The sequence below is a fragment of the Pelodiscus sinensis genome, unplaced genomic scaffold, assembly GCF_049634645.1.
Source record: "Pelodiscus sinensis isolate JC-2024 unplaced genomic scaffold, ASM4963464v1 ctg65, whole genome shotgun sequence".
Taxonomy (NCBI): Eukaryota; Metazoa; Chordata; order Testudines; family Trionychidae; genus Pelodiscus; species Pelodiscus sinensis.
Window position 1 is genome coordinate 195,961 of NW_027465825.1, and position 15,593 is coordinate 211,553.

Here is a 15,593-nt window from a genome sequence, read left to right on the forward strand (position 1 = left end):
CTGCACACCCTGTCAATCAGGTTAACCTACAGCACTGGTCTCTCCCCATTGCTTCGGGGACTGTCAGGGCCCAGATACCCCATCGACTTGGTTCTGGGGTTCGCCAGCCAGTCCCCTCACCCCCTTGCATGTGGGAGGCCCAGCAGTCAGAGTGGGAACAGGAGCACGGCCCGTCTCATGCCAGGGGCGATAGCGTTCACTGGTGTGTGGCTGGGCCAGGCAGGAAGCAGGGGGTGGGGAGTGTAGGGGTACAGGAGTCAGGGTAGGGGGTGGGGATACGAGGGGGCAGGAGTCAGGACGGGGGGTGGGGAGTGTGACGTAGTGGGGGGTACCTTGCTGGTTGCTATGCTGGGCAGTGGGCTGTGAGTGACCTCCACTGGCTGCTGGCTGCAGCACGGCCCAGCAGGGCAGGGGATGAGTCATTATGCAAGGGGGCTTGGAACCTGTCTGACCAGCTATCTCCCAGGGAGCGGAACAATGGGAAGAAGGGGAGTGGAGCCCTGGCTGGGGGCAGGGCTGGAAGTGTGTGAGTTTGGTTTCTGGCTGGTTTCATGGAGGAAGCTGCCTAGGCAATGGGCTGCGATTTAGGGGCCCAGGCTCCCCAATCTGAAGGGGGGCTGAGGCATCCTAGGCCTGCCCTGTAACCAGATGACATCGGTGCTGTGCTGTACCCTGGAGAAGCAATAAACTCCCTCTATTTTACTGGCTGGGGGAGTCTCTCCGTGCCATTACGGGGGTGCAGGAGTAGGGAAAAACCCCAACGCGCCGTCACAGGGAGTGTAGAGGAGGGAGTTTTAGGGATTCAGCGGGGCGCTCAGTGCCCGGATGTTACTGGTTCATGTGACAAGGGGGAGGGAGTCTTAGGGGGTTCAGAGGGGTGCTCAGTGCCCGGATGTTACTGGTTCAGGTGACAAGGGGGAGGGAGTTTTAGGGGTTCAGAGGGGCGCTCAGTGCCCGGATGTTACTGGTTCATGTGACAAGGGGGAGGGAGTTTTAGGGGTTCAGAGGGGCGCTCAGTGCCCGGATGTTACTGGTTCATGTGACAAGGCGGAGGGTGTTTTAGGGGTTCAGAGGGGCGCTCAGTGCCCGGATGTTACTGGTTCATGTGACAAGGGGGAGGGAGTTTTAGGAGTTCAGAGGGGCGCTCAGTGCCCGGATGTTACTGGTTCATGTGACAAGGGGGAGGGTGTTTTAGGGGTTCAGAGGGGCGCTCAGTGCCCGGATGTTACTGGTTCAGGTGACAAGGGGGAGGGAGTTTTAGGGGTTCAGAGGGGCGCTCAGTGCCCGGATGTTACTGGTTCAGGTGACAAGGGGGAGGGAGTTTTAGGGGTTCAGAGGGGCGCTCAGTGCCCGGATGTTACTGGTTCAGGTGACAAGGGGGAGGGAGTTTTAGGGGTTCAGAGGGGCGCTCAGTGCCCGGATGTTACTGGTTGAGGTGACAAGGGGGAGGGAGTTTTAGGGGGTTCAGAGGGGTGCTCAGTGCCCGGATGTTACTGGTTCATGTGACAAGGGGGAGGGAGTCTTAGGGGGTTCAGAGGGGTGCTCAGTGCCCGGATGTTACTGGTTCATGTGACAAGGGGGAGGGAGTTTTAGGGGTTCAGAGGGGCGCTCAGTGCCCGGATGTTACTGGTTTATGTGACAAGGGGGAGGGAGTTTTAGGGGTTCAGAGGGGCGCTCAGTGCCTGGATGTTACTGGTTCAGGTGACAAGGGGGAGGGTGTTTTAGGGGGTTCAGTGGGGCGCTCAGTGCCCGGATGTTACTGGTTCATGTGACAAGGGGGAGGGAGTTTTAGGGGTTCAGAGGGGCGCTCAGTGCCCGGATGTTACTGGTTCAGGTGACAAGGGGGAGGGAGTTTTAGGGGTTCAGAGGGGCGCTCAGTGCCCGGATGTTACTGGTTCAGGTGACAAGGGGGAGGGTGTTTTAGGGGGTTCAGAGGGGTGCTCAGTGCCCGGATGTTACTGGTTCATGTGACAAGGGGGAGGGAGTTTTAGGGGTTCAGAGGGGCGCTCAGTGCCCGGATGTTACTGGTTCAGGTGACAAGGGGGAGGGAGTTTTAGAGGTTCAGAGGGGCGCTCAGTGCCCGGATGTTACTGGTTCATGTGACAAGGGGGAGGGAGTTTTAGGGGGTTCAGAGGGGCACTCAAGGGGGTCTGTTGTTTCAGAGAACAGTCCAGAACTGGAGCCCGGTGACTGGTGCCCTTGACCCCACTCAGAGGACATGGCTGGTTCTTGGCAGACGGGTCCCAGTGAGGGGAGAACATTGGACGGGGAGGGAGGGGAGAAGAGGGGCCCAGGCGACCCGGTTACCTGGGGAGGACACAGGCCAGGGAGGGGCAGTTGCTGGGGTATTGGAGGCTCCGCTGGGGGACGGGGGCTGCTCGGGACAGAGGGCGGAGCAGTCAGGACTCACCTAACTGCAGGACAGACTCAGTCGTGCAGGGCTGAGGGCCCAGGCCGACTGGCCTGAGGGATCCTTTGCTACATTCAAAGCTCCATAGCCCCTTCTGTTTGGGGCTGGCTGGGAGACGCTGTGGGCTGGAGAACGGGGGCGCTGGGAGGGGAGGCCCCGGGGGTCCCGATGGAAGGGACCCCCCGAGTAGGGTTGCTAGGTGTCCAGTATTGACCTGGAAAGGCCCATGTTTTTGCCTCCTGTCCAGTAAAAAAATTCAGAAAATACCGGCCACCTGGCAACCCTACTTACACTCAGCAACGGGGCCCAGACCCCAGACTCCAGGGCTCCCCCCTTACCTGGTTCCGCAGGGAAGCTGCCTTCTGGCTCCACTCAAGAAAACAAGGTGGCCACTGGCAAACAGTGTAAAGACTTTTCTTAAAGGGGCCATGCTGGTTTAAATGCTGGGCTGTTTGGGGTTTGGTTTTTTTGCTTAAAAACTCTCCGAATCTTTTTTTTTTTTCTTGCTCAGCAACTTGGTCTCCCTCCTTTCCTTTTCCTTAACAGAATTTTTTCCCCGGTGTTTTTTTTTGGGGGGGCTGTTCGATATTTTTGGTTAAACCATCTGGTAACCCTACCCCCGAAGGTGGTAACCAGGTAACAGAGGGCGGCAACCTGGTAGGTCAGTGACGCGTGGCTTCGTTGTGCACGTGTCTGACGGAGTGGGGGGGACTTGCTAACTCACTGGCTGCTGTTTGTAGCACCACCCAGCAAGACAGGCCATGAGTCACTATGCAAAGGGGGTGTCAACCTGTCCGACCAGCCACCCCCCAGGGAGAGGAACACAGGAAGGTGGATGCTGCCCCTGGCTGGGGGCAGGGCTGGAGGAGAGGGAGTTAGTTTTCAGTCTGGGAGGATGGAGGAAGCAGCCTCAGCAACAGGCTGGGGGGTTTAGAAGCCGAGACCCCTGCCCCATATCAAGGGGGGCTGAGGCATCCTAGGCCTGCCCTGTAACCTGATGACATCTGTGCTGTGCTGTATCCTGGAGAGGCAATAAACCACCTCTATTCTACTGGCTGGCGGAGTCTGTTCGTGCCATTTCGGGGGTGCAGGAGACGGGGGACCCCAACGCGTCGTCACAACGTGTCTATCAGTGCACCTCGCTGGGCGATCGCCAGCTGGCCCCGGGTGCTAAGTGCGCTGGACTGGTGCTGGCGCATTGCCAAGGCTTGCAGCATGCGCAGTGGTTCAGCGCAAGACCTCTGCTGAGCACTGTCCGTGTACGTCATTTGGCAGTAAAGCTGCTCGGATGATTTCGATCCTTATCTGATCTGCGGTCTCTGGGGGTCTCTCGGGAGGCTGGCGGGTTAACTCGAGTGCACGGGGAGCACACACCGCAGCCGGACGTCTGTCGTCAGGAGCCCCTGGGATGAACCCTGACCGATGAAAACCCGACGATCCGACACCATCCAGCTGCAGACACCCTCCCCCGAGCCAGCTGGCCACGGAACGCTACGGTGGCACGTTCCAGTTCCTGCTTTCCAGCAGCCTCAACTCGGCTGAGTTCCCTGTTCTGGTGGGAAGCCAGGGCCCCTCAGCGTGCACAGAGCTCTGGGGAATTCAGTGTCCTTCTGATTTTATAGATACATAATGTCCCAGCCCTCCGCCTGCCAGAGCCCTGCCCCCTGCCACAGCCCCTGGGAACACAACTACCCAGCCCCCCGCCACAGCCCCCGGGAACGCAACTTCCCAGCCCCCCGCCTGCCAGAGCCTGGCCCCCTGCCACAGCCCCCGGGAACGCAACTTCCCAGCCCCCTGCCACAGCCCCTCGGGAATGCAACTTCCCAGCCCCCCACGTGCCAGAGCCCAGCCCCCCGCCACAGCCCCCGGGAACGCAACTTCCCATCCCCCCGCCACAGCCCCCGGGAATGCAACTTCCCAGCCCCCCACCTGCGAGAGCCCAGCCCCCCGCCACAGCCCCCGGGAACGCAACTTCCCAGCCCCCCACCTGCGAGAGCCCAGCCCCCCGCCACAGCCCCCGGGAACGCAACTTCCCATCCCCCCGCCACAGCCCCCGGGAACGCAACTTCCCATCCCCCCGCCACAGCCCCCGGGAACGCAACTTCCCAGCCCCCTGCCACAGCCCCCGGGAACGCAACTTCCCAGCCCCCCGCCACAGCCCCTCGGGAACGCAACTTCCCATCCCCCCGCCACAGCCCCCGGGAACGCAACTTCCCATCCCCCCGCCACAGCCCCCGGGAACGCAACTTCCCATCCCCCCGCCACAGCCCCCGGGAACGCAACTTCCCAGCCCCCTGCCACAGCCCCCGGGAACGCAACTTCCCATCCCCCCGCCACAGCCCCCGGGAACGCAACTTCCCAGCCCCCCGCCACAGCCCCCGGGAACGCAACTTCCCAGCCCCCCGCCACAGCCCCTGGGAACGCAACTTCCCAGCCCCCTGCCACAGCCCCCGGGAACGCAACTTCCCAGCCCCCCGCCACAGCCCCCGGGAACGCAACTTCCCAGCCCCCCGCCACAGCCCCTGGGAACGCAACTTCCCAGCCCCCCGCCACAGCCCCTGGGAACGCAACTTCCCAGCCCCCCGCCACAGCCCCCGGGAACGCAACTTCCCAGCCCCCTGCCACAGCCCCCGGGAACGCAACTTCCCAGCCCCCTGCCACAGCCCCCGGGAACGCAACTTCCCAGCCCCCCGCCACAGCCCCCGGGAACGCAACTTCCCAGCCCCCCGCCACAGCCCCCGGGAACGCAACTTCCCAGCCCCCTGCCACAGCCCCCGGGAACGCAACTTCCCAGCCCCCTGCCACAGCCCCCGGGAACGCAACTTCCCAGCCCCCTGCCACAGCCCCCGGGAACGCAACTTCCCAGCCCCCCGCCACAGCCCCCGGGAACGCAACTTCCCAGTCCCCCGCCACAGCCCCCGGGAACGCAACTTCCCAGCCCCCCGCCACAGCCCCCGGGAACGCAACTTCCCAGCCCCCTGCCACAGCCCCCGGGAACGCAACTTCCCAGCCCCCCGCCTGCCAGAGCCCGGCCCCCTGCCACAGCCCCCGGGAACGCAACTTCCCAGCCCCCTGCCACAGCCCCCGGGAACGCAACTTCCCAGCCCCCTGCCACAGCCCCTCGGGAATGCAACTTCCCAGCCCCCCACGTGCCAGAGCCCAGCCCCCCGCCACAGCCCCCGGGAACGCAACTTCCCATCCCCCCGCCACAGCCCCCGGGAATGCAACTTCCCAGCCCCCCACCTGCGAGAGCCCAGCCCCCCGCCACAGCCCCCGGGAACGCAACTTCCCAGCCCCCCACCTGCGAGAGCCCAGCCCCCCGCCACAGCCCCCGGGAACGCAACTTCCCATCCCCCCGCCACAGCCCCCGGGAACGCAACTTCCCAGCCCCCTGCCACAGCCCCCGGGAACGCAACTTCCCATCCCCCCGCCACAGCCCCCGGGAACGCAACTTCCCAGCCCCCCGCCACAGCCCCCGGGAACGCAACTTCCCAGCCCCCCGCCACAGCCCCCGGGAACGCAACTTCCCAGCCCCCCGCCACAGCCCCCGGGAACGCAACTTCCCAGCCCCCTGCCACAGCCCCCGGGAACGCAACTTCCCAGCCCCCCGCCACAGCCCCCGGGAACGCAACTTCCCAGCCCCCCGCCACAGCCCCCGGGAACGCAACTTCCCAGCCCCCTGCCACAGCCCCCGGGAACGCAACTTCCCATCCCCCCGCCACAGCCCCCGGGAACGCAACTTCCCAGCCCCCCGCCACAGCCCCCGGGAACGCAACTTCCCAGCCCCCCGCCACAGCCCCCGGGAACGCAACTTCCCAGCCCCCCGCCACAGCCCCCGGGAACGCAACTTCCCAGCCCCCTGCCACAGCCCCCGGGAACGCAACTTCCCAGCCCCCGCCACAGCCCCCGGGAACGCAACTTCCCAGCCCCCCGCCACAGCCCCCGGGAACGCAACTTCCCAGCCCCCTGCCACAGCCCCCGGGAACGCAACTTCCCAGCCCCCTGCCACAGCCCCCGGGAACGCAACTTCCCAGCCCCCCGCCACAGCCCCCGGGAACGCAACTTCCCAGCCCCCGCCACAGCCCCCGGGAACGCAACTTCCCAGCCCCCTGCCACAGCCCCCGGGAACGCAACTTCCCAGCCCCCCGCCACAGCCCCCGGGAACGCAACTTCCCAGCCCCCCACCTGCCAGAGCCCAGCCCCCCTGCCACAGCCCCCTGGGAACGCAACTTCCCAGCCCCCCGCCTGCCAGAGCCCAGCCCCCCTGCCACAGCCCCCTGGGAACGCAACTTCCCAGCCCCCCGCCTGCCAGAGCCCAGCCCCCCTGCCACAGCCCCCGGGAATGCAACTTCCCAGCCCCCCGCCTGCCAGAGCCCAGCCCCCCTGCCACAGCCCCCTGGGAACGCAACTTCCCAGCCCCCCGCCTGCCAGAGCCCGGCCCCCACCTGCCACAGCCCCTGGGAACGCAACTGCAGCTCGAAGGCCGGGAGGAGGGCGAGAGGAAGGAGAGGTGAGGTCTCTTGGTGATCTTGGGGTGCTCCTCCTGCCTGCACCCTGGTGCGTCCTCAGCCCCAGCCCCCACCAGCTGGCCAGGGGCATGTGCGCCGGGTGCACACGGGACGGTCCCGGCTGTCGGCAGGCTCGATGGCTTGGCTCGGGGGGGCCGTGCTCAGCACAGCAGCCAGGGGCGTGCAGCCTGGGTGCACACGGGACGGTCCCGGCTGTCGGCAGGCTCGATGGCTTGGCTCGGGGGGGCCGTGCTCAGCACAGCAGCCGGGGGCGTGCAGCCTGGGTGCACACGGGACGGTCCCGGCTGTCGGCAGGCTCGGTGGGTTGGCTCGGGGCGGCCGTGCTCAGCACAGCAGCCAGGGGCGTGCAGCCTGGGTGCACATGGGACGGTCCCGGCTGTCGGCAGGCTCGGTGGCTTGGCTCGGGGCGGCCGTGCTCAGCACAGCATCCAGGGGTGTGCAGCCTGGGTGCACATGGGACGGTCCCGGCTGTCGGCAGGCTCGGTGGCTTGGCTCGGGGCGGCCGTGCTCAGCACAGTAGCCAGGGGCGTTCGCCAGGTGCACACGGGACGGTCCCGGCTGTTGGCAGGCTCGGTGGCTTGGCTCGGGGGGGCCGTGCTCAGCACAGTAGCCAGGGGCGTTCGCCAGGTGCACACGGGACGGTCCCGGCTGTCGGCAGGCTCGGTGGCTTGGCTCGGGGCGGCCGTGCTCAGCACAGTAGCCAGGGGCGTGCAGCCTGGGTGCACACGGGATGGTCCCAGCTGTCGGCAGGCTCGGTGGCTTGGTTCGGGGGGGCCGTGCTCAGCACAGGAGCCGGGGCGTGCAGCCCGGGGAGCCGGCCCGAAGCAGAAAGGATCTGCCGGGTCCCAGCTGTAAGCTGCAGGCACCTTCCTACCTCCAGTGGCACGTGACCCCAGGAACCACTCACCACCAGGGCTGAGCCCCAAGCCAGGGGACCTGGGGGTCGAGCTGGGCTTATGGGCCAGGCTGGATGGCTCCTGCACAGATGCAGGGACCCACACGGGCCTGGGCAGTGAGCAGGCTGGCGCAGGCTAAGGAAGCCGCATTGGACCCACCTTCGGATGTCACTGGAGCAGAATTCCCAGCAGGAGCAAGGAGGCTGAGCAGGAGCCCAGCTACCAAGGCCAGGGGCTGCTCCTGGCCCAGCGGGGCCCCCATTCCGCTGCCGCAGGCACGCAGGGCCAGTCGGGGTGCAGGGTCCAGCCAGCGGCAGGGCTGGTCTCCTGGGCCAGGCTGGGGACACAAAGCCTTTATCTGCGACATGGCAGCCCCACGCCACAGGAAGCCTGGGGGAAGGGCCCCTGCAGCCCCCTCCCCTCGACTTCCCTGGGCCCCAAACCACCATGCTGTGGCCGCCCAGCCGCTGACAGTGACGGCCACAGCAGAGCCTGTTCCTCGCTGATAGGCTGCACATCCTGCCCTTGCGGCTTCAGGCGACAGTGGAGGCCGGGGGGAGGAAAACAACCCCGGTTTTTTCTGGCAGGGTGGGGGAGGAAGGGGCACAGGGGGCAGGGACCCTGCCTCTCAGGTGCACCCTGGACGAGCTGCTCCTGGCCCCACCCGCCGGCTCATGGCTCCTCTCAGCCATTCCGAACAACTCGCGCCCATGGGGCAGCAGGACGGCAGCTCTGGGGCCACAGGAAGCGGCGAGGGCCCTGGGCGTGTTTGCCTCCTCGGGTCAGCGCAGCCTGGACGAAATCTGCTCCCCACACGTCCTGCACCCCCCGTGCCGGCCCAGCCGGGTGGGGCAGGCTGCTGCTGCCTGCAGACCTCCCGAGGTGCCCACGGCCAAGGCCAGCGGCTCAGGCCAGGCTTGTGCTCCACGCCAGCATCCCAGAGTGGAGCCGGCTGGCCCTTGCAGAGCACCAGAGCAGAGGTGCACGGCCGCCGGGCCTTGGCTTCACCCAGCCCAGCTCTGGGCCCCAGCACACGCCACAGAGCCTGCCTTCGAAAATCACACGCTGGAATTGGCTTCTGCTGCGCTGCCTGGTGGGAGGAGACACCCGGCTGGACAGAGACCGCACGGGCACTCGCCAGCAAGCTGAGCTCAGGGTCTCTCCTCATTGCCCAAAGCACCAGCTGTCTCCTCAGAAGTAGCACGAGCTGCTCCTTGCACGCCCAGGCCAGCCAGCGGTGCACGGGCACCTCGCAGCAGTGGGAAAAGCAAGCGGCACGTGCCAGTCATTAGGACAGGGCTGCAGGACGTGCTGGGGCTCCCGGCAGAGGCCCTGCCTTGTCCATGGAAACACTGTGCTTAGATGTTAGCGATTCAGCAGGTGGGGGGGATTTTGCTCAACTGAATTTGACCCAGCCCCAGCTCCGCTGTTCTGGAACGCAGGGAGCGCTGAGCACGGGCGAGCCCCGTGTGCCAGAAGAGCAGGACTGCTCCTAAGGGCAGGGCCCACACTGAGCGGGGTAGAGGGGAGAGGAGGTTTTCTGGCCAGGCGGCTACATACCCCCCGCAGGGCACTGCCTGGACTGGTGCAGACAGACGCCCCGAGGAGCGAGCGTGGTGCTGGCGCCGTGTCTCTTCCACCCACCAGCGGAGTCCAAACCACTCGCAGTCACCTGGGACTGATGGGCAGCACTGGCAGCAAGAGCTGGACGCCACTGGCACCAGCACTATGGAGGGGAGAGGGTGACAAGGGGTGACAGAGGGGAGGGGCAGAGGCTGATAAGGAGTGGCGGGGGGCAGAGGGTGACAAGGGGCAGCGGGGGGGGCTGCGGGTGACAAGGGGCAGCAGAGGGGCGGGGGGCAGAGGGTGACAAGGGGCTGCGGGGGGGCTGCGGGTGACAAGGGGCAGCAGAGGGGCGGGGGGCAGAGGGTGACAAGGGGCTGCGGGGGGGGCTGTGGGTGACAAGGGGCAGCAGAGGGGTGGGGGAGGAAGAGGGTGACAAGGGGCTGCGGGGGGGGGGCTGCGGGTGACAAGGGGCAGCAGAGTGGCGGGGGGCAGAGGGTGACAAGGGGTTGCGGGGGGGGCTGCGGGTGACAAGGGGCAGCAGAGGGGCGGGGGAGGAAGAGGGTGACAAGGGGTTGCGGGGGGGGCGGAGGGTGACAAGGGGCTGCGGGGGGGCTGCGGGTGACAAGGGGCAGCAGAGGGGCGGGGCAGAGGCTGATAAGGAGTGGCGGGGGGCAGAGGGTGACAAGGGGCAGCAGAGGGGCGGGGGGAGGAAGAGGGTGACAAGGGGTTGCGGGGGGGGGGGGCGGAGGGTGACAAGGGGCAGCAGGGGGCTGCAGAGAGGCCAGAAGAGCAAGTAAGATGCTTCTCCTCCGCGGGCTAGGCTGGGAGGCGAGCCGGGTGGCTGCGGCTTTGGGCTGGCTGGCCGTGAGGTGCAGCGAAGGGCTGGGCGTGGCAAGGACCTTTCAGATCTCTGGACCGAGGAGCCCGCCTGCTCGGGTGGGACTGGCGCTCCTGGCTGGCGTCTGAGCCCTGCGCGGGGTGCTCTCCCAAGCGAGTGCCATGTGACTTCCCTTGTGTTCTACGCTCCGACTGGGTGTCTGCGAGGGGGAGCATGGCCTCCCAGAGGCACCCACGGGTGGGGTGTGAATTTCCCTGGTTACTGGGTGGGGCTCAAGCCACTTGTGGGTTGGATGGATGGAGAGCGGCGACTCTAAATGTTGAACCTGGCCCTGGCTGCTGCGGCTGCTCCCTGGCAGAAGGGTACGATAATAAGACGGAGAATATCTCGCTGCCTCTGTGGGAATCCCTGGCTTGCCCACATCTTGAGAACTGCCTGTGGACGTGGTTACCTCGTCGCAGCACGGAGCTCTGGGCACTGGAAACTGTTCAGAAAAGGGCAGCAGGGTGAATAAGGCTGGGTCTTTCCGCTTGGAAAAGACCCCACGGGAGGGGCTAGGACAGAGGTCTAGAACCGTGACGGGGCGGAGGCAGAGACAAAGACTCATTTACTCTCTCGTAACACGAGAACTAGGGTCACCCAATGAAATGAAAAGGCAGCAGGTTTCAAACAAACCGAAGGACGTTTCTCCGCACTCAGCGCACAGTCAGCCTGTGGAACTTAGAATCACTGAGCACTAGGACGGGGAGGGACCTCGAGAGCCATCGAGTCCAGTCCTGGCCCTCGCGGCAGGGCCCAGCACCGCCTAGCCCAGCCCTGGCAGGCGCGTGTCCAGCCTGCTCTGGAATAGCCCCAGGGACGGGGAGTCCACAACCCCCGGCAATTTATCCCAGTTCAGCCCCCGACAGGCAGGACGTTTTCCCTCATGTCCCACCCAAACCCCCCTGCTGCAGCTTAAGGCCGTTGCTGCTTGTCCTGTCCTCAGAGGCCGAGGGGAACAGTTTTCTCCCTTCGTGCTGGCGACTGCTGGGCAGGCCAAGGCACTAACAGGGTCCAAAGAGCTGGACAGATTGATGGAGGGCAGGTCCCCCGATGGCTGGTAGCCAGGCGGGGCGGGGAGGGGTCCCTGTCTCCGTCTGGCAGAGGCTGGGCATGGGTCACGAGATGACTCCCGGGCTGTTCACTCCCTGGCCTTGGCAGACAGGACACTTTGGCCAGCACAAGGGGGCTTCATTCCTTAGTCCGCCTCTGAAAACCAGGTGTCAGAGCCAGGCTTCCGGGAGCGACAAGCGGCTCAGTCAGGCACATTTCATGCTTCTGTGACAGCCAGGACGCTGATGCCCTCGTGGGCACGAGCCCCAGCATCCCGCTGCCTGCTCCTGAGCCCGCTAGCTCCCCCCCAGAGCGGGCTCCGGACCAATGCCCCAGCGGGAGTCAGACCAGCGGGTCTAAGTGTCCTTCTAGACTCACAGAGGCAGGGCGCCAGCCAATCCCTCACACCCCTGTTAGCGACAAAGCACCAGTGGTGGCAGGGCAGAGCGGAGCCGGCGGCTGAGCCTCGGAAGTTTCACTCCTCCGTGGGGTAAAGGAGCGGGCAGCAGGGTCCTTCTGCCTGGGCTGCCCCCGAGGGTCTCCAGCGTCCGGGAGCAACGCTTGCACAGCCCTGCACATCAGCAGGCTGGCTCCATGCGCCAGACAGACCCACCCGCACAGCTAGTCAGTCCAAGAGCGCGCAGGCAGGCAGCAGGGATGCAGGAGGTAGGGGCAGAGAAGAGCTGTGCCCTGGAGCTGTTCCAGCTCTGTCTTACCAGCACAAGTCTTCATGCCTCCCATGGGCAGCAGGGGCTGCATCACACCTCCCCCATGATGCTGCAGCAAGGAGAGTGGGGAGAGCCTGGCCCATTGGCGGCCCTGCCGTGGTACAGAGCTGCCCGGCAGAAGCTGGAGAGAGGGCAGCGGGTGCAGTCCTGTGTGTGCAGCCCACAGCTGCAGTCCATCCAGGAGCCTGGCTGCAGAGTGTGCAGGAGTCATGTTAACCAGAAACAGCCCCAGACTGGTCCTAGTCTGGGACAAGGGCAGTTCCTGGTCTCCAGCTGCTGGGGAGCAGGGCCGGCCATGGCAGCGTGCCCCACGTGGGCAGAGGCAGTGCCCCTCCCCTGGCCTAGGCTGGCCGGTGTCCACATGCGGTGCACAGGTGTGTGCTGTGCAGGGCTCCCGGCGCGGTGCCCTGCTCGCCCTCAGGCCTCCTCCGCTGTGGCGTCGATGCCAGCGTAGGTGAAGTTCTCGAATAAGGCCATGTTCACGTAGGCCTGGGTGGGGAGAGATGGCGTCAGGTGGCTGAGAGCGTCCTGCCGGCAGCCTGTTCCCGGCACACCCCGGCCTGGTGGCAGGACCCGTCTCGCTCAGACAGCGGCCGGGCTGATTGCTGCCCAAGTGAACGCAGTGGGGCTGGCCACACACCCGGCCTGGTGCCCCGTGACCTGCGCTGGGGTGAGGAGCTGCTCCTCCCTGGGCCAGAGGGGCAGTGTTCTCCCCGGCCCCGGCAGTTTGGGGCTGGGCTGCGGCTCGCTGGGTAAGGTGCAGAGCAGGGATTCGAGTCCCAGGAAGGGTGGGACACCAGGCAGAGCGGGTCTGTCCCAGCAGCATGGCTCCCAGAGTAGGGCTGGCCCCATGGCGCACGCCTCGGCCAGCCATGCTGTCCCCTCCAAGCCTTCTGGGCGCTGGCTTGGACAGGAGTCTGAACTCTGACCCTGCTCGGCTGCAAAGGCCCCGGCCTTTCCCCGCGCGTCACTGCCAGCCAGCAGCTCCCAGCACGGGGCCTGGCGGGGCGAGGCACTGGCTCCAGCAGCTCCCAGCACGGGGCCTGGCGGGGCGAGGCACTGGCTCCAGCAGCTCCCAGCACGGGGCCTGGCGGGGCGAGGCACTGGCTCCAGCAGCTCCCAGCACGGGGCCTGGCGGGGCGAGGCACTGGCTCCAGCAGCTCCCAGCACGGGGCCTGGCGGGGCGAGGCACTGGCTCCAGCAGCTCCCAGCACGGGGCCTGGCGGGGCGAGGCACTGGCTCCAGCAGCTCCCAGCACGGGGCCTGGCGGGGCGAGGCACTGGCTCCAGCAGCTCCCAGCACGGGGCCTGGCGGGGCGAGGCACCGGCTCCAGCAGCTCCCAGCACGGGGCCTGGCGGGGCGAGGCACTGGCTCCAGCAGCTCCCAGCACGGGGCCTGGCGGGGCGAGGCACTGGCTCCAGCAGCTCCCAGCACGGGGCCTGGCGGGGCGAGGCACTGGCTCCAGCAGCTCCCAGCACGGGGCCTGGTGGGGCGAGGCACTGGCTCCAGCAGCTCCCAGCACGGGGCCTGGCGGGGCGAGGCACTGGCTCCAGCAGCTCCCAGCACGGGGCCTGGCGGGGCGAGGCACTGGCTCCAGCAGCTCCCAGCACGGGGCCTGGCGGGGCGAGGCACTGGCTCCAGCAGCTCCCAGCACGGGGCCTGGTGGGGCGAGGCACTGGCTCCAGCAGCTCCCAGCACGGGGCCTGGCGGGGCGAGGCACTGGCTCCAGCAGCTCCCAGCACGGGGCCTGGCGGGGCGAGGCACTGGCTCCAGCAGCTCTGCCATCCAGCTGCCATGACTGTGTGGGGCTGCTCTGCAAGACCACCCCTGCCTCCCCCTCGGGTGCAGGCCGATCCCCGGGCCTGAGTCTAGAGCTAAGGGAAGGATGGAGCTGAAGCCAGCCCCTCTGGGGAGCAAGCAGGAGACCAACCTTCCTGGCCTCCAGCATGCGGACGAGCTGCATGGAGATCTGAGCGAAGGGCGGGCGCTCGTAGGGACGGTCTCGCCAGCACTGCTTCATCATCTCGTACCTAGGGGAGAGGGCGCAGCAGGACGTGGCGGGGGAGGTGGCAGCCAGGGAGCCAGCAGACTGCCCTGCGCTGGATCATGGGAGGGGAGGTTGCCAGCTCTCCCGTCCCTACTGCACAGGGACCACATCATGGGACCCTGCAGCCCATCCCCAAGAGACCAAACAAGCAGGCCAGGGCTGCACAAAAAGGCCGCGGTTCCTGCGCGTGCCTGGTGGCCCAGGGTCAAAGCCGAGGCCCAGCCCGACGCCCCCACTTACACCTCGTCATCACAGTTGCGGGGCTTCTCCATCCGGTATCCCTGGGGCAGTTTCTCGTAGAGCTCGGCGCATGTCATCCCACAGTAGGGAGTTCCTCCTGGGGAGAGGGCAGCACACCCCGTGAGGACAGACCAATGGCCCGTCTGCCGACAGTGGCTGTGCCGGGCCGGGCAGAACAGGGCAGCCCTCCCCGCGGCCAAGCCCAGCATCCGCAGTCAGAGGTCGAGGGGCTCCCGAGTGGGGGCCTGCGCCCGACCAGCCACTGGTGGGCCTGTCCTCCATGGACGTTATTTCTCATTCTGTTTTAGCTCAGTTTTCCTTTTGGCTTCCACAGCAGCCCGGGGGGCTGGGCACTGTGCGAGGGATCCTTAGCGCTGCTGGAAAGGGCTGCCGACCGGCATCCTGAGGTGACTTGTGTGGGGGCAGCAGTAAAGAGCACTTCCTTAGCCACGGCCTCTGCACCCGCCCCCTCTCCAGGCACCTCTCTTCCAAGCAGAACGGCCAGCCTTGCAGTCTCTCCTCAGGCGGCAGCCGTTCTGTTGCCTCTCTCTGACCTTGTCCCAGTTCCAAGAAGTCTTTTGTGAGACCCCTTCCCTAGAGGTGCTCCAGTGTCAGGCTGTCCCTGACTAGCCACAGCGACCCCAGGACCTCTGGGGCGTGGAGCGGCTGCTTCGGCCCCGTCGTGTGGGGATACAGTGGGGACGATGGTTTCCCATGCGCATTAGTTTGCCTTTCTCTCCGTGGCACGCCCCCTCCCTCGTGCTGCCCAGTCGCCCAGTGCTGTGAGCGCCTTCTGAAGCGCTTTGCAGGCTGCTTTGGACGGGACTCCCTCGAGCAGCTTGCCACCTCGCTCGCTGCCCCTTTTGCTGCACCATTCCTGAACAGGCTGGATAGGGTCAGTCCAGCCCTTGGGCGTCCTCACTAGTCACCTCGCTCAGCGGTGAGAACCCAGCACCCATGTGGGGACACTGGGAGGCTGGTGGGGACCTGGCACCCTCCGAGGAGCAGAGCTAACGCCGTGGGGAGCCCTCGCGTGGCTGCCACCGGTGCCCCCAGGGCAGCGCTGCCGCTGGGCTGCTGCACACTGCAGGAGGCAGACCGGAGAGAGCCCATGCAAGGTGCCATCTGCCCCTCCTGAGTCTGAGCCGGGGCAGCTCAGAGGTGTGGTCTGCTCGGAGCTGCAGGCCTGACTCCGGAGCAGGGCTGGGCAAGCGTTCTTTGCCAGGGGCTGCTTCAAACATTTTGCA

At 66.4% G+C, this 15,593-nt stretch overlaps 2 protein-coding genes across 6 annotated transcripts in view; both read right to left on the reverse strand.

Moving 5' to 3' along the window:
• MPL (MPL proto-oncogene, thrombopoietin receptor) overlaps positions 1–9,609 on the reverse strand; it is a 75,192-nt gene extending 65,583 nt beyond the window's left edge. For 2 of the 5 annotated variants that reach the window (XM_075914581.1, XM_075914580.1), the window contains exon 1: positions 7,995–9,608. In XM_075914581.1, the coding sequence (XP_075770696.1) occupies positions 7,995–8,202 (208 nt within the window). In that variant the 5' untranslated portion in view covers positions 8,203–9,608. Of the gene's footprint in view, positions 1–7,994 lie in introns of all 5 variants that reach the window. The other 3 variants (XM_075914582.1, XM_075914579.1, XM_075914583.1) reach the window with 3 other exon arrangements.
• Positions 9,610–10,828: 1,219 nt separating this feature from the next.
• TIE1 (tyrosine kinase with immunoglobulin like and EGF like domains 1) overlaps positions 10,829–15,593 on the reverse strand; it is a 78,286-nt gene continuing 73,521 nt past the window's right edge. Inside the window, exons 21-23 of the mRNA XM_075914584.1 lie at positions 14,347–14,443; positions 13,990–14,089; positions 10,829–12,548 (exon numbers count right to left, since the gene is read on the reverse strand). Coding sequence (XP_075770699.1) covers positions 12,477–12,548; positions 13,990–14,089; positions 14,347–14,443 — 269 coding nt within the window. The 3' untranslated portion in view covers positions 10,829–12,476. The remainder of the gene's footprint in view (positions 12,549–13,989; positions 14,090–14,346; positions 14,444–15,593) is intronic.